The following is a 25,000-nucleotide window of genomic DNA, read 5'->3' on the forward strand; positions in this document are numbered from 1 at the left end:
CTCCTCCTCCTAGATAGTGTGTGTGTATGTATTGGTATTGATATGGAAGCTACGTGTGCCTTTTAGAATGAGTTTTATTGTAGTTCTGTCCTTGAGCTGTTCTTGTCTGTTAATGTTCTGTATTAATTAATATTGTGTATTATGTCATGTTTCATGTTCTGTGTGGACCCCAGGAAGAGTAACCGCTGCTTTCGTAACAGCTAATGACGATCCTAATAAAATACCAAAATACCTCTCCCTCCTTCTCCTCCTCCTCCTCCTCCCAGCTCTTCGTCGTTATCCAGACTCTGCTCCAGAGACTTATATGTTCTCTCTCTCTGTGTTTCATTGTTCTAGAATCTTCTCCAGCGGTGTCACTCGGCCCAGGCCTCCTACCTCTTCCAGCAGGATAAGTTCTATGACGTCAGCTATGACACGGGAGACAAGTCCATACAGTGTAGCCGCAAGCCCGACGCCTTCAAGTTCTGGCTGATGTGGAAAGCCATCGGTACCAAGGGTCTGGAAGAGAGAGTGGACCGAGCCCTCGCTATGGCCAGGTCAGTTTGAATGACAGTCTTATGACAAACAAACAAACAAAAAATATTTCTCTTTTGTTTTTTTCCTCCAAAAGACTTGATAGAAGACTCATCTATCTAGCCTGGTCCCAGATCTGTTTGATACAAGACTCATCTATCTAGCCTGGTCCCAGATCTGTTTGATAGAAGACTCATCTATCTAGCCTGGTCCCAGATCTGTTTGATACAAGACTCATCTATCTAGCCTGGTCCCAGATCTGTTTGATAGAAGACTCATCTATCTAGCCTGGTCCCAGATCTGTTTGATACAAGACTCATCTATCTAGCCTGGTCCCAGATCTGTTTGATAGAAGACTCATCTATCTAGCCTGGTCCCAGATCTGTTTGATACAAGACTCATATATCTAGCCTGGTCCTAGATCTGTTTAATAGAAGACTCATCTATCTAGCCTGGTCCTAGATCTGTTTAATAGAAGACTCATCTATCTAGCCTGGTCCCAGATCTGTTTAATAGAAGACTCATCTATCTAGCCTGGTCCCAGATCTGTTTGTGCTCTGGTCCAGTGAAATGCGTACAGTGCTGGACTAATGTATGAGCTTTAGTGTACATTGTAGTGGCAGGCCGTCTGCACCGTAGCAACAGTCAAGCTCCCAGCCCTCTACTGGCCCCTTTTATAAATGTATTTCACCTTTATTTCACCTTTATTTCACCTTTATTTCATCTTTATTTCACCTTTATTTCATCTTTATTTCACCTTTATTTCATCTTTATTTCACCTTTATTTCACCTTTATTTCACCTTTATTTCACCTTTATTTCATCTTTATTTCATCTTTATTTCACCTTTATTTCACCTTTATTTCACCTTTATTTCACCTTTATTTCACATTTATTTCATCTTTATTTCACCTTTATTTTACCTTTATTTCACCTTTATTTCATCTTTATTTCACCTTTATTTCATCTTTATTTCACCTTTATTTCACCTTTATTTCACCTTTATTTCACTTGGCAAGTCAGAACAAATTCTTATTTACAATGACGGCCTAGGAACAGTGGGTTAACTGCTTTGTTCAGGGGCAGAACGATAGATTTTTACCTTGTCAGCTGGGGAATTCGATCTAGCAACCTTTCTGTTACTGGCCCAACGCTTTGACCACTAGGCTACCTGCCGCCCTTGAACATGATCCTGGAGCATCCATGACTCAGACTGTCTGGTCCTGTCTGGTCCTGTCTGGTCAGCTAATAGCCCAGTCCATCAGCTTACACCATCCATGACTGACCCCCTCAGACTGTCTGGTCCTGTCTGGTCCTGTCTGATCCTGTCTGGTCAGCTAATAGCCCAGTCCATCAGCTTACACCATCCATGACTATACACCCTCAGACTGTCTGGTCCTGTCTGATCCTGTCTGGTCAGCTAATAGCCCAGTCCATCAGCTTACACCATCCATGACTGACCCCCTCAGACTGTCTGGTCCTGTCTGGTCCTGTCTGGTCCTGTCTGGTCCTGTCTGTTCAGCTAATAGCTCAGTCCATCAGCTTACACCATCCATGACTGACCCCCTCAGACTGTCTGGTCCTGTCTGGTCCTGTCTGGTCAGCTAATAGCCCAGTCCATCAGCTTACACCATCCATGACTGACCCCCTCAGACTGTCTGATCCTGTCTGGTCCTGTCTGATCCTGTCTGTTCAGCTAATAGCCCTGTCCATCAGCTTACACCATCCATGACTGACCCCCTCAGACTGTCTGGTCCTGTCTGATCCTGTCTGTTCAGCTAATAGCCCAGTCCATTAGTTTACACCATCCATGACTGACCCCCTCAGACTGTCTGGTCCTGTCTGATCCTGTCTGTTCAGCTAATAGCCCAGTCCATTAGTTTACACCATCCATGACTGACCCCCTCAGACTGTCTGGTCCTGTCTGATCAGCTAATAGCCCAGTCCATCAGCTTGCACCTACACGCTGGCCTACTTTAACGTTATAGCAAAAAGGGTTGGGATTGATGCCAAATCTTATATTTTAATGTATTTTGATTAAAATGGTTTCATTGTGTTTTTAAGTTGCTTGATCAAATGTTTTTTTTTTGGGGGGGGGGGGGGTACAGAGTGATGGGAAGGGCTCTGCATTGAATGTAATTAGTATCTGTCCAGTGCTTCCTGCTCTCAGTGTCTCCGTCCCAAATACCAAAGCAGTAGCTAGCTACAAATAGACTGTAGAGCAAAAGATGGCCAACCATGAAGACCTACTAAGGTATGCAGACTCCTGCTGAGTCATCTGAATCCTATCTGTTAGAGCAGGGCTGGAGCAAAAGCCTGCACAGCCACCCGGTAGTTCTCCAAGAGGACAGGAGGCCATCTTCTAGACTGTGGTCCCCCCCTCTGGTCTATACACAGTAACATTACTATGGAAAACAGCTAGGTTTTTCCAATACACTCAAGAGTAATAGCAGTGTAACTACGGAGTTAAAACTTACACCTGAGATACCTCCTAATAGATATAACCCAGGCTGAGGAATGATACATCTTCTACACTGTGGTCCCCCCCTCTGGTCTATACACAGTAACATTACTATGGAAAACAGCTAGGTTTTTCCAATACACTCAAGAGTAATAGCAGTGTAACTACGGAGTTAAAACCTACACCTGAGATACCTCCTAATAGATATAACCCAGGCTGAGGAATGATACATCTTCTACACCAGCAACCACAGCATCTCAACAGCTTTCTGACCAGGCGTACAGTGGAGAATACAGACAGAACGGGCTTGGCATCGACTGCAGGGAATTCAAGCAGGTCCTAGAAATCAAGCTGTATATTTGGAGGGCAGCCAGGTTCTATGTCAGGTCCAGGGTTCCTTAACTATTCTGTGTGGCCTTTTTAGCTGCCCCCCCCCCCCCCCCATCTATTCTGTGTGGCCTTTTTAGCGTCCCCCCCCCCCCCCCCCCATCTATTCTGTGTTGCCTTTTTAGCTGCCCCCCCCCCCCCCCCCCATCTATTCTGTGTTGCCTTTTTAGCTGCCCCCCCCCCCATCTATTCTGTGTGGCCTTTTTAGCTGCCCCCCCCCCCCCACCCCCCCATCTATTCTGTGTGGCCTTTTTAGCTGCCCCCCCCCCCCCCCCCCCCCATCTATTCTGTGTGGCCTTTTTAGAGTCCCCCCCACCCCCCATCTATTCTGTGTTGCCTTTTTAGCTGCCCCCCCCCCCCCCCACCTATTCTGTGTTGCCTTTTTAGCTGCCCCCCCCACCCCCCCATCTATTCTGTGTGGCCTTTTTAGCTGCCCCCCCCCCCCCACCCCCCCATCTGTTCTGTGTGGCCTTTTTAGCTGCCCCTCCCCCATCTATTCTGTGTGGCATTTTTAGCTGCCCCCCCCCCCCATCTATTCTGTGTTGCCTTTTTAGCTGCCCCCCCCACCCCCCCATCTATTCTGTGTGGCCTTTTTAGCTGCCCCCCCCCCCCATCTATTCTGTGTGGCCTTTTTTAGCTGCCCCCCCCCCCCCCATCTATTCTGTGTGGCCTTTTTAGCTGCCCCCCCCCCCACACCCCCATCTATTCTGATCCAGATGACCTGTGGTCAAGTTTACAGTTCAGGACCTACTGTCTGCAGGGGGTATGTGGGACCAAGATAGGGGGTTATACGACACGAGGCCAGACAACGACCAGGCTATTTTCAGACTGCTACTAATAGCCCACTGCTCACTCGACTCCATTCACGTGTCTAGTGCTGTATAGGATACAGTAGGGCGGTCGGTGCCGGCTAACATGAGGGAGGACCATTCCTTTTAATTTCCCCCATGAACACGGACTTATTTCTGATACAGCATATTGGATGACTGTCATTCATATTCCATAGCAGGAGGACTACTGCTGTGTCTGGCTGGAGGACAGGGACCTCTAGTGGTGGTCTAGAGGATAGCAGGAGGACTACTGCTGTGTCTGGCTGGTGGACAGGGACCTCTAGTGGTGGTCTAGAGGATAGCAGGAGGACTACTGCTGTGTCTGGCTGGAGGACAGGGACCTCTAGTGGTAGTCTAGAGGATAGCAGGAGGACTACTGCTGTGTCTGGCTGGAGGACAGGGACCTCTAGTGGTAGTCTAGAGGATAGCAGGAGGACTACTGCTGTGTCTGGCTGGAGGACAGGGACCTCTAGTGGTAGTCTAGAGGATAGCAGGAGGACTACTGCTGTGTCTGGCTGGAGGACAGGGACCTCTAGTGGTGGTCTAGAGGATAGCAGGAGGACTACTGGTGTGTCTGGCTGGAGGGCAGGGACCTCTAGTGATGGTCTAGAGGATAGCAGGAGGACTACTGCTGTGTCTGGCTGGAGGACAGGGACCTCTAGTGGTGGTCTAGAGGATAGCAGGAGGACTACTGCTGTGTCTGGCTGGAGGACAGGGACCTCTAGTGGTGGTCTAGAGGATAGCAGGAGGACTACTGGTGTGTCTGGCTGGAGGGCAGGGACCTCTAGTGGTGGTCTAGAGGATAGCAGGAGGACTACTGCTGTGTCTGGCTGGAGGACAGGGAACTCTAGTGGTGGTCTAGAGGATAGCAGGAGGACTACTGCTGTGTCTGGCTGGAGGACAGGGACCTCTAGTGGTAGTCTAGAGGATAGCAGGAGGACAGGGACCTCTAGTTGTAGTCTAGAGGATAGCAGGAGGACTACTGCTGTGTCTGGCAGGAGGACAGGGACCTCTAGTGGTAGTCTAGAGGATAGCAGGAGGACTACTGCTGTGTCTGGCAGGAGGACAGGAACCTCTAGTGGTAGTCTAGAGGATAGCAGGAGGACTACTGCTGTGTCTGGCTGGAGGACAGGGACCTCTAGTGGTGGTCTAGAGGATAGCAGGAGGACTACTGCTGTGTCTGGCTGGAGGACAGGGACCTCTAGTGGTAGTCTAGAGGATAGCAGGAGGACAGGGACCTCTAGTGGTGGTCTAGAGGATAGCAGGAGGACTACTGCTGTCTGGCTGGAGGACAGGGACCTCTAGTGGTAGTCTAGAGGATAGCAGGAGGACTACTGCTGTGTCTGGCTGGAGGACAGGGACCTCTAGTGGTGGTCTAGAGGATAGCAGGAGGACTACTGCTGTGTCTGGCTGGAGGACAGGGACCTCTAGTGGTGGTCTAGAGGATAGCAGGAGGACTACTGCTGTGTCTGGCTGGAGGACAGGGACCTCTAGTGGTAGTCTAGAGGATAGCAGGAGGACTACTGCTGTGTCTGGCTGGAGGACAGGGACCTCTAGTGGTAGTCTAGAGGATAGCAGGAGGACTACTGCTGTGTCTGGCTGGAGGACAGGGACCTCTAGTGGTAGTCTAAAGGATAGCAGGAGGACTACTGCTGTGTCTGGCTGGAGGACAGGGACCTCTAGTGGTGGTCTAGAGGATAGCAGGAGGACTACTGCTGTGTCTGGCTGGAGGACAGGGACCTCTAGTGGTGGTCTAGAGGATAGCAGGAGGACTACTGCTGTGTCTGGCAGGAGGACAGGGACCTCTAGTGGTAGTCTAGAGGATAGCAGGAGGACTACTGCTGTGTCTGGCTGGAGGACAGGGACCTCGAGTGGTGGTCTAGAGGATAGCAGGAGGACTACTGCTGTGTCTGGCTGGAGGACAGGGACCTCTAGTGGTGGTCTAGAGGATAGCAGGAGGACTACTGCTGTGTCTGGCTAGAGGACAGGGACCTCTAGTGGTGGTCTAGAGGATAGCAGGAGGACTACTGCTGTGTCTGGCTGGAGGACAGCGACCTCTAGTGGTGGTCTAGAGGATAGCAGGAGGACTACTGCTGTGTCTGGCTGGAGGACAGGTACCTCTAGTGGTGGTCTAGAGGATAGCAGGAGGACTACTGCTGTGTCTGGCTGGAGGACAGGGACCTCTAGTGGTAGTCTAGAGGATAGCAGGAGGACTACTGCTGTGTCTGGCTGGAGGACAGGAACCTCTAGTGGTAGTCTAGAGGATAGCAGGAGGACTACTGCTGTGTCTGGCTGGAGGACAGGGACCTCTAGTGGTAGTCTAGAGGATAGCAGGAGGACAGGGACCTCTAGTGGTGGTCTAGAGGATAGCAGGAGGACTACTGCTGTGTCTGGCTGGAGGACAGGGACCTCTAGTGGTGGTCTAGAGGATAGCAGGAGGACAGGGACCTCTAGTTGTAGTATAGAGGATAGCAGGAGGACTACTGCTGTGTCTGGCTGGAGGACAGGGACCTCTAGTGGTAGTCTAGAGGATAGCAGGAGGACTACTGCTGTGTCTGGCTGGAGGACAGGGACCTCTAGTGGTAGTCTAGAGGATAGCAGGAGGACTACTGCTGTGTCTGGCTGGAGGACAGGGACCTCTAGTGGTAGTCTAGAGGATAGCAGGAGGACAGGGACCTCTAGTGGTGGTCTAGATGATAGCAGGAGGACTACTGCTGTGTCTGGCTGGAGGACAGGGACCTCTAGTGGTGGTCTAGAGGATAGCAGGAGGACTACTGCTGTGTCTGGCTGGAGGACAGGGACCTCTAGTGGTAGTCTAGAGGATAGCAGGAGGACAGGGACCTCTAGTGGTGGTCTAGAGGATAGCAGGAGGACTACTGCTGTGTCTGGCTGGAGGACAGGGACCTCTAGTGGTAGTCTAGAGGATAGCAGGAGGACTACTGCTGTGTCTGGCTGGAGGACAGGGACCTCTAGTGGTGGTCTAGAGGATAGCAGGAGGACTACTGCTGTGTCTGGCTGGAGGACAGGGACCTCTAGTGGTAGTCTAGAGGATAGCAGGAGGACTACTGCTGTGTCTGGCTGGAGGACAGGGACTCTAGTGGTAGTCTAGAGGATAGCAGGAGGACAGGGACCTCTAGTGGTGGTCTAGAGGATAGCAGGAGGACTACTGCTGTGTCTGGCTGGAGGACAGGGACCTCTAGTGGTAGTCTAGAGGATAGCAGGAGGACTACTGCTGTGTCTGGCTGGAGGACAGGGACTCTAGTGGTAGTCTAGAGGATAGCAGGAGGACAGGGACTCTAGTGGTAGTCTAGAGGATAGCAGGAGGACAGGGACCTCTAGCGGTGGTCTAGAGGATAGCAGGAGGACTACTGCTGTGTCTGGCTGGAGGACAGGAACCTCTAGTGGTGGTCTAGAGGATAGCAGGAGGACTACTGCTGTGTCTGGCTGGAGGACAGGGACCTCTAGTGGTAGTCTAGAGGATAGCAGGAGGACTACTGCTGTGTCTGGCTGGAGGGCAGGGACCTCTAGTGGTAGTCTAGAGGATAGCAGGAGGACTACTGCTGTGTCTGGCTGGAGGACAGGGACTCTAGTGGTGGTCTAGAGGATAGCAGGAGGACAGGGACCTCTAGTGGTGGTCTAGAGGATAGCAGGAGGACTACTGCTGTGTTGTAAACGTAGACAACAGGAAAGACATTGCAGTAATTCCCTTGGTAAACAATAGGTAGGGCTGTCTAAGACTATGGAGCAGGAGTGCTGTGTTGGACAGACTAGACCACACATTGCAGTCTTGCACTGTTGAAAAAACGCTCGGTAAAACTCTTAGAGCCTGAAAGGGGTTTCGTACGGTTGTGGAATATAATTATTTCTGACACTCTTAACTTCCTTCTCTTTGATAGATATCTGGCAGAGGAGATCAAGAAGAGAGATGGATTCCGTCTTGTGATGGAGCCGGAGTACACCAACGTCTGTTTCTGGTACATTCCTCCCAGTCTGAGGGACATGACTGATGGACCTGAGTTCTGGAAAAAGGTCCATGCGGTAAGTCAGAGAGGACATCCCCTCATATACAGAACACTATCCTCTCCTTTCCTGTGGGTGTTTTTCAACGTTAACAGAAGCCCTGTCATGAATAACACATAAAAAGGTTAATACAATTGAATTCAGGAATTAATTAATGTTGAAAAACAGAAAAGACATTCATTTCACAGGATATGAATGAGACAATAGTTAGCTAACCATGAGGATTTAGGCTCCAGTCTCTATCAGAGGCGTGGGTTCAGATCCCACCACTGACACCAGATGTCAAGCAGGACCATAATCCTCCAATCCAATCCATGCAGAAATGGACCTTAGATCAGTGTGTGGAGACTAAATTTCAACTTGACTTTGGTTATGTCCCAATAATCTCTCCTTTCTGTCATGAATTCGTGGATTTGAAAGGTAATGACTGGTACATGGAAACACCGATCCAATGTTCTCACACATGAATGAGTGTTTACTTCATGAGGAAGGAGAGATTATTGGAATACTGACACGTTAACTTCCAGTTCCACCATTTCACAGTGTATGTACTACTCCCTACCCCCAGGTGGCGCCAGTGGTTAAGGAGCGCATGATGAAGAAGGGCTCTATGATGGTAGGCTACCAGCCCCATGGAGACAAGGCTAACTTCTTCAGACAGATCATCATTAGCCCTCAGGTCAGCAGACAAGACATGGACTTCCTGCTGGACCAAATACACAGCCTGGGGATGGACTTATGATCCCACGGAGAATACCTACAGAATGGCACCCTATTCCCTCAATGAGCCGTGGTCGAAAGTAGGGCACTATACAGGGAATAGGGTACCATTTTGAACAAAACCCATGGGTCATGAAACAGGAGATCATGTTTTGAAACTGAGTGAAACGGAAGAGGTGGTACCCCAAACGTTCTATAAGAAGTTTCCAAACATCCTTTAAGAAGTTTCCAAACGTCCTATAAGAAGTTTCCAAACGTCCTATAAGAAGTTTCAAAACGTCCTATAAGAAGTTTCCAAACGTCCTATAAGAAGTTTCCAAACGTCCTATAAGAAGTTTCCAAAAACATCCTTTAAGAAGTTTCCAAACGTCCTATAAGAAGTTTCCAAACGTCCTATAAGAAGTTTCCAAAAACATCCTTTAAGAAGTTTCCAAACGTCCTATAAGAAGTTTCCAAACGTCCTATAAGAAGTTTCCAAACGTCCTATTAGAAGTTTCAAAACGTCCTATAAGAAGTTTCCAAACGTCCTATAAGAAGTTTCCAAAAACATCCTATAAGAAGTTTCCAAACGTCCTATAAGAAGTTTCCAAACATCCTTTAAGAAGTTTGTGAACCTGTTCTCTTATTTGGTGCCCCAGGGTTGTTCCGAAGTCTCAGCGTATCATCCTTCCATTGCCCGTCTCCATAAAGTGCTCCAACAACTTCCTGTTCCTTCTGCTCACTATCGATTCCATTAGTAATTCTGAGGACAGGCAGTGTGTCAGTCCACGAGACAGTAGACACAGTAGCTTGTTGACGGTTTGAGGGCTCAACCTCTTTATTGAAACCAATTTCAGATCAATAAAAAACTCAAAGTCATTATCCTTTATGTTGATGTGCTTTTTCAGGGTAATGTGTAATACTGTTATAATATAACTGCTAGTTAGGTAACAAGGCGTGCAACTTTTAGTAAAAGTTGAAATGTTTGAAGAGATTTTAGGAGATACTATTTTAAGCGATACCGATTGATTGTAAGAGATTTATATAATATTAAAATATGTATATTACTTGATGAGATTAATATATGATCTTTAGAGAATAGTGATGATGTCAGGAAAGAGCTTTAAATGTATTTTAGTTCTTTAGTTCTGGATTTTCTCTTTTGAAGAATTTTCTTCCACACGCATTAACTAACTTGATTTTAAAATAATTTAAAAAAATAATATGTAGCACACCTAGTGCTTGGATACTGTGAGTCCACCTACATGAATCAGACAGATCTTAAAATGGCTTCCGTTGTTCTGTTTTATAAACGTTTTTTTCTTCAGCAACACGTTACTTAAAGCCAACAGATGAAATGCTTTCTTACTTGTTTTAAACGGACTCAAAATGCCTGTTGTTGAGTCATTACTACGAGACGATAATAAGACGATTTAAGTGGTCAAACCAGTCTTAATGCATTACAGCTGCTTTATAATGCGTCATACCAGCTTTATAATGCATCATACCAGCTTTATAATGCATCATCCCAGCTTTATAATGCATCATACCAGCTTTATAATGCATCATACCAGCTTTATAATGCATCATACCAGCTTTATAATGCATTATACCAGCTTTATAATGCATCATACCAGCTTTATAATGCATCATACCAGCTTTATAATGCATCATACCAGCTTTATAATGCATCATACCAACTTTATAATGCATTATACCAGCTTTATAATGCATCATACCAGCTTTATAATGCATCATACCAGCTTTATAATGCATTATACCAGCTTTATAATGCATCATACCAGCTTTATAATGCATTATACCAGCTTTATAATGCATCATACCAGCTTTATAATGCATTATACCAGCTTTATAATGCATCATACCAGCTTTATAATGCATTATACCAGCTTTATAATGCATCATACCAACTTTATAATGCATCATACCAGCTTTATAATGCATCATACCAGCTTTATAATGCATCATACCAACTTTATAATGCATCATACCAGCTTTTTAATGCATCATACCAGCTTTATAATGCGTCATACCAGCTTTATAATGCATCATACCAGCTTTATAATGCATCATACCAGCTTTATAATGCATCATACCAGCTTTATAATGCATTATACCAGTTGGCTTAAAAGGAAGGTGTTTTGTTTTGTAGCCTGCCATCAAAGAGAATGGTGTTTACTTTAAACATGTATGGAGTTCTGTGTACAATACTAGGATACATTCTGTAGTATACATCATATCGTATTCTTGCAAGACATTCTGTTTTCCCGTGTTGTTTTGTTCCAATAGCATTTTGTTCAGATATGTTGTCTGAAAAAAGCCTGTATGTGGTTTGTTTTTTTGTCGATGGTTCAGCACCAATGAGGTTTCACTGAGAATTATTTATTTTCTTTGTCAGTGAAAATAAAACCATTTGTTTACTGAATCAGGCTGTTGTCGAGTATCTTTTGACTTCCTCTTCATAGCCTGGTATAGATCTCTGTGTGGTTTAACCCACTCCTCTGATTACAGACTTCCTCTTCATAGCCTGGTATAGATCTCTGTGTGGTTTAACCCACTCCTCTGATTACAGACTTCCTCTTCATAGCCTGGTATGGATCTCTGTGTGGTTTAGCCCACTCCTCTGATTACAGACTTCCTCTTCATAGCCTGGTATGGATCTCTGTGTGGTTTAACCCACTCCTCTGATTACAGACTTCCTCTTCATAGCCTGGTATAGATCTCTGTGTGTTTTAACCCACTCCTCTGATTACAGACTTCCTCTTCATAGCCTGGTATAGATCTCTGTGTGTTTTAACCCACTCCTCTGATTACAGACTTCCTCTTCATAGCCTGGTATAGATCTCTGTGTGTTTTAACCCACTCCTCTGATTACAGACTTCCTCTTCATAGCCTGGTATAGATCTCTGTGTGTTTTAACCCACTCCTCTGATTACAGACTTCCTCTTCATAGCCTGGTATAGATCTCTGTGTGTTTTAACCCACTCCTCTGATTACAGACTTCCTCTTCATAGCCTGGTATAGATCTCTGTGTGTTTTAGCCCACTCCTCTGATTACAGACTTCCTCTTCATAGCCTGGTATAGATCTCTGTGTGTTTTAACCCACTCCTCTGATTACAGACTTCCTCTTCATAGCCTGGTATAGATCTCTGTGTGTTTTAACCCACTCCTCTGATTACAGACTTCCTCTTCATAGCCTGGTATAGATCTCTGTGTGTTTTAACCCACTCCTCTGATTACAGACTTCCTCTTCATAGCCTGGTATAGATCTCTGTGTGGTTTAGCCCACTCCTCTGATTACAGACTTCCTCTTCATAGCCTGGTATAGATCTCTGTGTGGTTTAGCCCACTCCTCTGATTACAGACTTCCTCTTCATAGCCTGGTATAGATCTCTGTGTGTTTTAGCCCACTCCTCTGATTACAGACTTCCTCTTCATAGCCTGGTATGGATCTCTGTGTGTTTTAGCCCACTCCTCTGATTACAGACTTCCTCTTCATAGCCTGGTATGGATCTCTGTGTGTTTTAGCCCACTCCTCTGATTACAGACTTCCTCTTCATAGCCTGGTATGGATCTCTGTGTGGTTTAGCCCACTCCTCTGATTACAGACTTCCTCTTCATAGCCTGGTATAGATCTCTGTGTGGTTTAGCCCACTCCTCTGATTACAGACTTCCTCTTCATAGCCTGGTATAGATCTCTGTGTGTTTTAACCCACTCCTCTGATTACAGACTTCCTCTTCATAGCCTGGTATAGATCTCTGTGTGTTTTAACCCACTCCTCTGATTACAGACTTCCTCTTCATAGCCTGGTATGGATCTCTGTGTGTTTTAGCCCACTCCTCTGATTACAGACTTCCTCTTCATAGCCTGGTATAGATCTCTGTGTGTTTTATCCCACTCCTCTGATTACAGACTTCCTCTTCATAGCCTGGTATGGATCTCTGTGTGTTTTAGCCCACTCCTTTGAATACAGACTTCCTCTTCATAGCCTGGTATAGATCTCTGTGTGTTTTAACCCACTCCTCTGAATACAGACTTCCTCTTCATAGCCTGGTATAGATCTCTGTGTGTTTTAACCCACTCCTCTGATTACAGACTTCCTCTTCATAGCCTGGTATGGATCTCTGTGTGTTTTAGCCCACTCCTTTGAATACAGACTTCCTCTTCATAGCCTGGTATAGATCTCTGTGTGTTTTAGCCCACTCCTCTGATTACAGACTTCCTCTTCATAGCCTGGTATGGATCTCTGTGTGGTTTAGCCCACTCCTCTGATTACAGATGTCACGATCGTGTACTGGAGAGAATGAGGACCAAGGCGCAGCTGGATAAGAATACATCTTCTCTTTTAATGAAACGAACGAAGATGAACATGGAACGAAAAAACACTATTACAAACAAAACAACAAAACGACCGTGAAGCTACAAACGTTGTGCATAGACAGACAGGCTACAAACGTTCTGACATAGACAATTACCCACAACCAATGAGAGCCTATGGCTACCCTTAATAAGGCTCCCAATCAGAGACAACCGAAATCAGCTGTCTCTAATTGGGAACTCATTCGGGTAACCATAGACTCTCCTAGAATACTAACCACCATAGACAATACTAGACATCTACACTCAACACAAAACCATACACTACAACCATTAACCCCTTTACCAAATAAACACCCAAAACAACAAAACATAAACATTCCCCATGTCACACCCTGACCTAACTAAAATAATAAAGAAAACAAAGAATAATAAGGCCAGGGCGTGACATAACCCCCCCCTTGAGGCGCGAACTCCGGGCGCACCATACACAGTCTAGGGGAGGATCTGGGTGGGCTCCCCTCCACGGTGGCGGCTCCGGCTCTGGTCGTCCTCCCCACGTCACCACAGTACCTAACCACCTCCTAGGCCTCCTCCAACCGACCCCCCTCCACATTAACCACATTGCATTAAGGGGGAGTTCCGGACTAAGGGACAGCTCCGGACTAAGGACCAGTACCAGGGTAAGGGGCAGTACCAGGGTCAGGGGCAGTACCAGGATAAGGGGCAGTACCAGGGTAAGGGGCAGCACCAGGGTAAGGGGCAGCACCAGGGTAAGGGGCAGCACCAGGGGAAGGGGCAGCTCCAGGGTAAGGGGCAGCTCCGGACTGAGGAATGGCAGCTCCGGACTGAGGGACTGCAGCTCCGGACTGAGGGACTGCAGCTCCGGACTGAGGGACGACCCATGGCTGGCTGACAGATCTGGCTGCTCATGGCTGGCTAACGGATCTGGCTGCTCATGGCTGGCTAACTGATCTGGCTGCTCATGGCTGGCTGACGGATCTGGCTGCTCATGGCTGGCTGACGGATCTGGCTGCTCATGGCTGGCTGACGGATCTGGCTGCTCATGGCTGGCTGACGGATCTGGCTGCTCATGGCTAGCTGACGGATCTGGCTGCTCATGGCTAGCTGACGGATCTGGCTGCTCATGGCTAGCTGACGGATCTGGCTGCTCATGGCTAGCTAACCGATCTGGCTGCTCATGGCTAGCTGACGGATCTGGCTGCTCATGGCTAGCTGACGGATCTGGCTGCTCATGGCTAGCTGACGGATCTGGCTGCTCATGGCTAGCTGACGGATCTGGCTTCTCATGGCTAGCTGACGGATCTGGCTGCTCATGGCTAGCTGACGGATCTGGCTGCTCATGGCTGGCTGACGGATCTGGCTGCTCATGGCTGGCTGACTGATCTGGCTGCTCCTGTCTGGTTGGCGGCTCTGGCAGATCCTGTCTGGTTGGCGGCTCTGGCAGACCCTGTCTGGTTGGCGGCTCTGGCAAATCCTGTCTGACGGACGGCTCTAGCGGCTCCTGTCTGGCTGGCGGCTCTAGCGGCTCCTGTCTGGCGGACGGCTCAGTGGGCTCATGGCAGACGGGCGGCTTTGCAGGCTCATGGCAGACGGGCGGCTTTGCAGGCTCATTGCAGACGGATGGCTCAGATGGCGCTGGGGAGACGGATGGCTCAGATGGCGCTGGGGAGACGGATGGCTCAGATGGCGCTGGGGAGACGAGCAGTTCAGTCAATGCTGTGCAGACGGCAGATTCCTGCCGGCTGAGGCGCACTGTAGGCCTGGTGCGTGGTGCCGGGACTGGTGGCACCGGGCTGGGGACACGCATCTCAGGGCTAGTGCGGGGAGCAGCAACAGGACGCACAGGACTCTGGGGACACACAGGAGGCTTGGTGCGTGGTTTAGACACTGGTGGTAAAGGGCTGGAGACACGCACCATATAGCTAGTGCGTGGAGGAGGCACTGGTGGTACTGGGTTGGGGCGGGGAGGTGGCGCCGGAAATACCGGACCGTGCAGGCGTACTGGCTCCCTTGAACGCCGAGCCTGCCCAACCTTACCTGGTTCTATGCTCCCCGTCGCCTGACCAGTGCGGGGAGGTGGAATAACCCGCACCGGCCTATGTAGGCGAACCGGGGACACCATGCGTAAGGCTGGTGCCATGTACGCCGGCCCGAGGAGACGCACTGGTGACCAGATGCGTTGGACCGGCTTCATGACATATGGCTCAACGCTCAGTCTAGCCCGGCCGATACGTGGAGCTGCAATGTACCGAACCGGGCTATGCACGCGTACAGGAGACACCGTGCGCTCTACTGCGTAACACGGTGTCTGCCCGTACTCCCGCTCTCCACGGTAAGTACAGGGAGTAGGCGCAGGTTTCCTACCTGACTTCGCCACCCTCCCTTTAAGGCCCCCCCCAAGAAATTTTTGGGGTGTACTCACGGGTCTCCAGCCTTGTCTCCGTGCTGCCTCCTCATATCGCCTCCTCTCGGCTTTCGCTGCCTCCAGCTCTTCACGAGGGAGGCGATATTCTCCAGGTTGTGCCCATGGATCTTCTTCCAATTCCTCCTCCCAACTCCAGAGATCCTGTGTAGGTAGGTCCTGTTGCCGCCTTCCATGCCGCTTGGTCCTATGGTGGGTAATTCTGTCACGATCGTGTACTGGAGAGAATGAGGACCAAGGCGCAGCTGGATAAGAATACATCTTCTCTTTTAATGAAACGAACGAAGATGAACATGGAACGAAAAAACACTATTACAAACAAAACAACAAAACGACCGTGAAGCTACAAACGTTGTGCATAGACAGACAGGCTACAAACGTTCTGACATAGACAATTACCCACAACCAATGAGAGCCTATGGCTACCCTTAATAAGGCTCCCAATCAGAGACAACCGAAATCAGCTGTCTCTAATTGGGAACTCATTCGGGTAACCATAGACTCTCCTAGAATACTAACCACCATAGACAATACTAGACATCTACACTCAACACAAAACCATACACTACAACCATTAACCCCTTTACCAAATAAACACCCAAAACAACAAAACATAAACATTCCCCATGTCACACCCTGACCTAACTAAAATAATAAAGAAAACAAAGAATAATAAGGCCAGGGCGTGACAACAGACTTCCTCTTCATAGCCTGGTATAGATCTCTGTGTGTTTTAGCCCACTCCTCTGAATACAGACTTCCTCTTCATAGCCTGGTATAGATCTCTGTGTGTTTTAGCCCACTCCTCTGATTACAGACTTCCTCTTCATAGCCTGGTATGGATCTCTGTGTGGTTTAGCCCACTCCTCTGATTACAGACTTCCTCTTCATAGCCTGGTATGGATCTCTGTGTGTTTTAGCCCACTCCTCTGATTACAGACGTCCTCTTCATAGCCTGGTATGGATCTCTGTGTGGTTTAGCCCACTCCTCTGATTACAGACTTCCTCTTCATAGCCTGGTATGGATCTCTGTGTGTTTTAGCCCACTCCTCTGATTACAGACTTCCTCTTCATAGCCTGGTATAGATCTCTGTGTGTTTTAGCCCACTCCTCTGATTACAGACTTCCTCTTCATAGCCTGGTATAGATCTCTGTGTGTTTTAGCCCACTCCTCTGATTACAGACTTCCTCTTCATAGCCTGGTATAGATCTCTGTGTGTTTTAGCCCACTCCTCTGATTACAGACTTCCTCTTCATAGCCTGGTATAGATCTCTGTGTGTTTTAGCCCACTCCTCTGATTACAGACTTCCTCTTCATAGCCTGGTATGGATCTCTGTGTGGTTTAGCCCACTCCTCTGATTACAGACTTCCTCTTCATAGCCTGGTATAGATCTCTGTGTGTTTTAGCCCACTCCTCTGATTACAGACTTCCTCTTCATAGCCTGGTATAGATCTCTGTGTGTTTTAGCCCACTCCTCTGATTACAGACTTCCTCTTCATAGCCTGGTATAGATCTCTGTGTGTTTTAGCCCACTCCTCTGATTACAGACTTCCTCTTCATAGCCTGGTATAGATCTCTGTGTGTTTTAGCCCACTCCTCTGATTACAGACTTCCTCTTCATAGCCTGGTATAGATCTCTGTGTGGTTTAGCCCACTCCTCTGATTACAGACTTCCTCTTCATAGCCTGGTATAGATCTCTGTGTGGTTTAGCCCACTCCTCTGATTACAGACTTCCTCTTCATAGCCTGGTATGGATCTCTGTGTGGTTTAGCCCACTCCTCTGATTACAGACTTCCTCTTCATAGCCTGGTATAGATCTCTGTGTGTTTTAGCCCACTCCTCTGATTACAGACTTCCTCTTCATAGCCTGGTATAGATCTCTGTGTGTTTTAGCCCACTCCTCTGAATACAGACTTCCTCTTCATAGCCTGGTATAGATCTCTGTGTGTTTTAGCCCACTCCTCTGATTACAGACTTCCTCTTCATAGCCTGGTATAGATCTCTGTGTGTTTTAGCCCACTCCTCTGATTACAGACTTCCTCTTCATAGCCTGGTATAGATCTCTGTGTGTTTTAGCCCACTCCTCTGATTACAGACTTCCTCTTCATAGCCTGGTATAGATCTCTGTGTGTTTTAGCCCACTCCTCTGATTACAGACTTCCTCTTCATAGCCTGGTATAGATCTCTGTGTGTTTTAGCCCACTCCTCTGAATACAAGCTTAAGCCATCTTCACTGAGGCATGTCGAGGTCTGGACCAGGGTAATCATTAGTCAGAGAAGCTGTCTGAACTGAAGCATATCGAGGTCTGGACCAGGGTAATCATTAGTCAGAGAAGCTGTCTGAACTGAAGCATATCGAGGTCTGGACCAGGGTAATCATTAGTCAGAGAAGCTGTCTGAACTGAAGCATGTCGAGGTCTGGACCAGGGTAATCATTAGTCAGAGAAGCTGTCTGAACTGAAGCATGTCGAGGTCTGGACCAGGGTAATCATTAGTCAGAGAAGCTGTCTGAACTGAAGCATGTCGAGGTCTGGACCAGGGTAATCATTAGTCAGAGAAGCTGTCTGAACTGAAGCATGTCGAGGTCTGGACCAGGGTAATCATTAGTCAGAGAAGATCTGAACCGAAGCATATCGAGGTCTGGACCAGGGTAATCATTAGTCAGAGAAGCTGTCTGAACTGAAGCATGTCGAGGTCTGGACCAGGGTAATCATTAGTTAGAGAAGCTGTCTAAACTGAAGCATGTCGAGGTCTGGACCAGGGAAATCATTAGTCAGAGAAGCTGTCTGAACTGAAGCATGTCGAGGTCTGGACCAGGGTAATCATTAGTCAGAGAAGCTGTCTGAACTGAAGCATGTCGAGGTCTGGACCAGGGTAATCATTAGTCAGAGAAGCTGTCTGAACTGAAGCATGTCGAGGTCTGGACCAGGGTAATCATTAGTCAGAGAAGCTGTCTGAACTGAAGCATGTCGAGGTCTGGACCAGTTTAATCATTAGTCAGAGAAGCTGTCTGAACTGAAGCATGTCGAGGTCTGGACCAGGGTAATCATTAGTCAGAGAAGCTGTCTGAACTGAAGCATGTCGAGGTCTGGGCAAGGGTAATCATTAGTCAGAGAAGCTGTCTGAACTGAGGCATGTCGAGGTCTGGACCAGGGTAATCATTAGTCAGAGAAGCTGTCTGAACTGAAGCATGTCGAGGTCTGGACCAGGGTAATCATTAGTCAGAGAAGCTGTCTGAACTGAAGCATGTCGAGGTCTGGACCAGGGTAATCATTAGTCAGAGAAGCTGTCTGAACTGAAGCATGTAGAGGTCTGGACCAGGGTAATCATTAGTCAGAGAAGCTGTCTGAACTGAAGCATGTCGAGGTCTGGACCAGGGTAATCATTAGTCAGAGAAGCTGTCTGAACTGAAGCATGTCGAGGTCTGGACCAGGGTAATCATTTTTCAGAGAAGCTGTCTGAACTGAAGCATGTCGAGGTCTGGACCAGGGTAATCATTCGTCAGAAAAGCTGTCTGAACTGAAGCATGTCGAGGTCTGGACCAGGGTAATCATTAGTCAGAGAAGCTGTCTGAACTGAAGCATGTCGAGGTCTGGACCAGGGTAATCATTAGTCAGAGAAGCTGTCTGAACTGATGCATGATGAGGTCTGGACCAGGGTAATCATTAGTCAGAGAAGCTGTCTGAACCGAAGCATGTCGAGGTCTGGACCAGGGTAATCATTAGTCAGAGAAGCTGTCTGAACTGAAGCATGTCGAGGTCTGGACCAGGGTAATCATTAGTCAGAGAAGCTGTCTGAACTGAAGCATGTCGAGGTCTGGACCAGGGTAATCATTAGTCAGAGAAGCTGTCTGAACTGAGGCATGTCGAGGTCTGGACCAGGGTAATCATTAGTCAGAGAAGCTGTCTGAACTGAAGCATGTCGAGTTCTGGACCAGTGTAATCATTAGTCAGAGAAGCTGTCTGAACCGAAGCATGTCGAGGTCTGGACCAGGGTAATCATTAGTCAGAGAAGCTGTCTGAACTGAAGCATGTCGAGGTCTGGACCAGGGTAATCATTAGTCAGAGAAGCTGTCTGAACTGAAGCATGTCAAGGTCTGGACCAGGGTAATCATTAGTCAGAGAAGCTGTCTGAACTGAAGCATGTCGAGGTCTGGACCAGGGTAATCATTAGTCAGAGAAGCTGTCTGAACTGAAGCATGTCGAGGTCTGGACCAGGGTAATCATTAGTCAGAGAAGCTGTCTGAACTGAAGCATGTCGAGGTCTGAACCAGGGTAATCATTAGTCAGAGAAGCTGTCTGAACTGAAGCATGTCGAGGTCTGGACCAGGGTAATCATTAGTCAGAGAAGCTGTCTGAACTGAAGCATGTCGAGGTCTGGACCAGGGTAATCATTAGTCAGAGAAGCTGTCTGAACTGAAGCATGTCGAGGTCTGGACCAGGGTAATCATTAGTCAGAGAAGCTGTCTGAACTGAAGCATGTCGAGGTCTGGGCCAGGGTAATCATTAGTCAGAGAAGCTGTCTGAACTGAAGCATGTCGAGGTCTGGGCCAGGGTAATCATTAGTCAGAGAAGCTGTCTGAACTGAAGCATGTCGAGGTCTGGACCAGGGTAATCATTAGTCAGAGAAGCTGTCTGAACTGAAGCATGTCGAGGTCTGGACCAGGGTAATCATTAGTCAGAGAAGCTGTCTGAACTGAAGCATGTCGAGGTCTGGACCAGGGTAATCATTAGTCAGAGAAGCTGTCTGAACTGAAGCATGTCGAGGTCTGGACCAGGGTAATCATTAGTCAGAGAAGCTGTCTGAACTGAAGCATGTCGAGGTCTGGACCAGGGTAATCATTAGTCAGAGAAGCTGTCTGAACTGAAGCATGTCGAGGTCTGGACCAGGGTAATCATTAGTCAGAGAAGCTGTCTGAACTGAAGCATGTCGAGGTCTGGACCAGGGTAATCATTAGTCAGAGAAGCTGTCTGAACTGAAGCATGTCGAGGTCTGGACCAGGGTAATCATTAGTCAGAGAAGCTGTCTGAACTGAAGCATGTCGAGGTCTGGACCAGGGTAATCATTAGTCAGAGAAGCTGTCTGAACTGAAGCATGTCGAGGTCTGGACCAGGGTATTCATTAGTCAGAGAAGCTGTCTGAACTGAAGCATGTCGAGGTCTGGACCAGGGTAATCATTAGTCAGAGAAGCTGTCTGAACTGAAGCATGTCGAGGTCTGGACCAGGGTAATCATTAGTCAGAGAAGCTGTCTGAACTGAAGCATGTCGAGGTCTGGACCAGGGTAATCATTAGTCAGAGAAGCTGTCTGAACTGAAGCATGTCGAGGTCTGGACCAGGGTAATCATTAGTCAGAGAAGCCAATGCCAAACATTTTCAGTCTCCTGAGGGGGAAAAGTTTTTGTTGTGTCCTCTTCACAACTGTCTCTGTGTGTTTGGAACATGATAGTTCGTTGGTGATGTGGACACCAAGGAACTTGAAACTCTCGACCCGTTCCCTTACAGCCCCGTCGATGTTAATGTGGGCCTGTCCGGCCCTCCTTTTCCTGTAGTCCACAATCAGCTCCTTTGTCTTGCTCACCTGGGGGGAAGGTTGTTGTCCTGGCACCACACTGCCAGGTCTCTGACCTCCTCCCTATAGGCCGTCTCGTCATTGTCGGTGATCAGGTGATCACATCATTGATCACTGTTGTGTCGTCAGCAAACTTAATGATGGTGTTGGAGTCGTGTTTGGCCACACAGTCATGGGTGAACAGGGAATACAGGAGGGGACTAAGTACACACCCCTGAGGGGCCCCCGTGTTGAGGATCAGCATGGCGGATGTGTTGTTACCTACCCTTACCACCTGGGGGCGGCAGGTCAGGAAGTCCAGGATCCAGTTGCAGAGGGAGGTGTTTAGTCCCAGGGTCCTTAGCTTAGTGATGAGCTTTGAGGGCACTATGGTGTTGGACACTAAGCTGTAGTCAATGAACAGCATTCTCACATAGGTATTCCTTTGGTCCAGGTGGGAAAGGGCAGTGTGGAGTGCGATTGAGATTACGTCATCTGTGGATCTGTTGGGGCGGTATGCAAATTGGAGTGGATCGAGGGTTTCTGGGATAATGGTGTTGATGTGAGCCATGACCAGCCTTTCAAAGCACTTCATGGCTACCGACCTGAGTGCCACGGGGCAGTAATCATTTCAACAGGTTACCTTCGCTTCCTTGGGCACAGGGACTATAGAATGTATTCCAAATGGCACCCTATCCCCTATATATAGTTCACCACTTTTGACCAGGACCCATAGTAGTGAACTATATAGGGAATACGGGTGTGATATGAGACACACCCATAGTCCCAATATAGCGCAGGGCAGTGTGTGTGTGTGTGTGTGTGTGTGTGTGTGTGTGTGTGTGTGTGTGTGTGTGTGTGTGTGTGTGTGTGTGTGTGTGTGTGTGTGTGTGTGTGTGTGTGTGTGTGTGTGTGTGTGTGTGTGTGTGTGTGTGTGCGTGTGTGGAGGGAGTGGTCAGTTGTACACACCTATTCCTCGAGCGACACACAAACAAAAACACACACACACACACACACACACACACACACACACACACACACACACACACACACACACACACACACACACACACACACACACACACACACACACACACACACACTGCCCGTCTCAGACAAACACAGTCAGGCTGTGGTCATGGTCGTCCTGTGGTTAAGGTCACGGTCCAAACGGTCCACTGGAATGTCTGGATGGCACTTAGCCTCAACCAATGGAACCCAATATAACCTCAATGTAGTCTCAACATGGCCTCAACCAACATCCCCAATATAACCCCAATGTAGTCTCAACATGGCCTCAACCAATGACCCCAATATAACTCAATGTAGTCTCAACATGGCCTCAACCAATGGATCCCAATATAACCTCAATGTAGTCTCAACATGGCCTCAACCAATGACCCCAATATAACCTCAATGTAGTCTCAACATGGCCTCAACCAATGACCCCAATATAACCTCAATGTAGTCTCAACATGGCCTCAACCAATGGATCCCAATATAACCTCAATGTAGTCTCAACATGGCATCAACCAATGACCCCAATATAACCTCAATGTAGTCTCAACATGGCCTCAACCAATGACCCTAATATAACCTCAATGTAGTTTCAACATGGCCTCAACCAATGACCCCAATATAACCTCAATGTAGCCTCAACATGGCCCCAACCAACAGGTCCCCAATATAACCTCGATGTAGTCTCAACAAGGCCTCAACCAATGGACCCCAATATAACCTCAATGTAGTCTCAACATGGCCTCAACCAATGGCCCCAATATAACCTCAATGTAGTCTCAACATGGCCTCAACCAATGACCCCAATATAACCTCAATGTAGTCTCAACATGGCCTCAACCAATGACCCCAATATAACCTCAATGTAGTCTCAACATGGCCTCAACCAATGACCCCAATATAACCTCAATGTAGTCTCAACATGGCCTCAACCAACAGGTCCCCAATATAACCTCAATGTAGTCTCAACATGGCCTCAACCAATGGACCCCAATATAACCTCAATGTAGTCTCAACATGGCCTCAACCAATGGACCCCAATATAACCTCAATGTAGTCTCAACATGGCCTCAACCAATGACCCCAATATAACCTCAATGTAGTCTCAACATGGCCTCAACCAATGACCCCAATATAACCTCAATGTAGTCTCAACATGGCCTCAACCAACAGGTCCCCAATATAACCTCAATGTAGTCTCAACATGGCCTCAACCAATGGACCCCAATATAACCTCAATGTAGTCTCAACATGGCCTCAACCAATGGACCCCAATATAACCTCAATGTAGTCTCAACATGGCCTCAACCAATGACCCCAATATAACCTCAATGTAGTCTCAACATGGCCTCAACCAATGACCCCAATATAACCTCAATGTAGTCTCAACATGGCCTCAACCAATGGACCCCAATATAACCCCAATGTAGTCTCAACATGGCCTCAACCAATGGAACCCAATATAACCTCAATGTAGTCTCAACATGGCCTCAACCAATGACCCCAATATAACCTCAATGTAGTCTCAACATGACCTCAACCAATGGACCCCAATATAACCCCAATGTAGTCTCAACATGGCCTCAACCAATGGAACCCAATATAACCTCAATGTAGTCTCAACATGGCCTCAACCAATGACCCCAATATAACCTCAATGTAGTCTCAACATGACCTCAACCAATGGACCCCAATATAACCCCAATGTAGTCTCAACATGGCCTCAACCAATGGATCCCAATATAACCTCAATGTAGACTCAACATGACCTCAACCAATGGATCCCAATATAAACTCAATGTAGTCTCCACATGGCCTCAACCAACATCCCCAATATAACCTCAATGTAGTCTCAACATGACCTCAACCAATGGATCCCAATATAACCTCAATGTAGTCTCAACATGGCCTCAACCAATGGACCCCAATATAACCTCAATGTAGTCTCAACATGGCCTCAACCAATGACCCCAATATAACCTCAATGTAGTCTCAACATGGCCTCAACCAATGGATCCCAATATAAACTCAATGTAGTCTCAACATGGCCTCAACCAATGGATCCCAATATAACCTCAATGTAGTCTCAACATGGCCTCAACCAATGACCCCAATATAACCTCAATGTAGTCTCAACATGGCCTCAACCAATGGCCCCAATATAACCTCAATGTAGTCTCAACATGGCCTCAACCAATGACCCCAATATAACCTCAATGTAGTCTCAACATGGCCTCAACCAACAGGTCCCCAATATAACCTCAATGTAGTCTCAACATGACCTCAACCAATGACCCCAATATAACCTCAATGTAGTCTCAACATGGCCTCAACCAACAGGTCCCCAATATAACCTCAATGTAGTCTCAACATGGCCTCAACCAACATCCCCAATATAACCTCAATGTAGTCTCAACATAGAGTGTATTCCAAATGGCACTCTATCCCCTATATAGTTCACCACTTTTGACCAGGGCCCATAGTAGTGGACTATATAGGGAATATGGTGTGATTGGAGACATGCCCATGGTCCCAATATAGCCCAGGGCAGCGCTGGCTAAGGTTCGCTGCACTTTCCACTATAAACAGGCTCACGCAACAGGACACAGGCTCTACGGAGTGGTCATGCTGCTCAATTGACGGTCCATGTAGTAGAACTAACCCTCTCTGTCTGTCTGTCTGTCTGTCTGTCTGTCTGTCTGTCTGTCTGTCTGTCTGTCCATGTAGTAGAACTAA

General features: G+C 47.7%; 1 protein-coding gene across 1 annotated transcript; it reads left to right on the forward strand.

The window, feature by feature from the left end:
- The first annotated feature begins 357 nt into the window (after window positions 1-357).
- On the forward strand, window positions 358-11,355 carry LOC129837462 (acidic amino acid decarboxylase GADL1-like). Its single transcript, XM_055903632.1, has 4 exons — window positions 358-536; window positions 8,087-8,228; window positions 8,779-8,967; window positions 9,039-11,355. Exons 1-3 carry the CDS (start codon window positions 472-474, stop codon window positions 8,950-8,952), a joined length of 381 nt encoding a protein of 126 aa, XP_055759607.1. The 5' UTR covers window positions 358-471; the 3' UTR covers window positions 8,953-8,967; window positions 9,039-11,355.
- Window positions 11,356-25,000: the final 13,645 nt, after the last annotated feature.

This window comes from Salvelinus fontinalis, chromosome 38 (assembly GCF_029448725.1).
Source record: "Salvelinus fontinalis isolate EN_2023a chromosome 38, ASM2944872v1, whole genome shotgun sequence".
In the NCBI taxonomy this organism is placed as follows: domain Eukaryota; kingdom Metazoa; phylum Chordata; class Actinopteri; order Salmoniformes; family Salmonidae; genus Salvelinus; species Salvelinus fontinalis.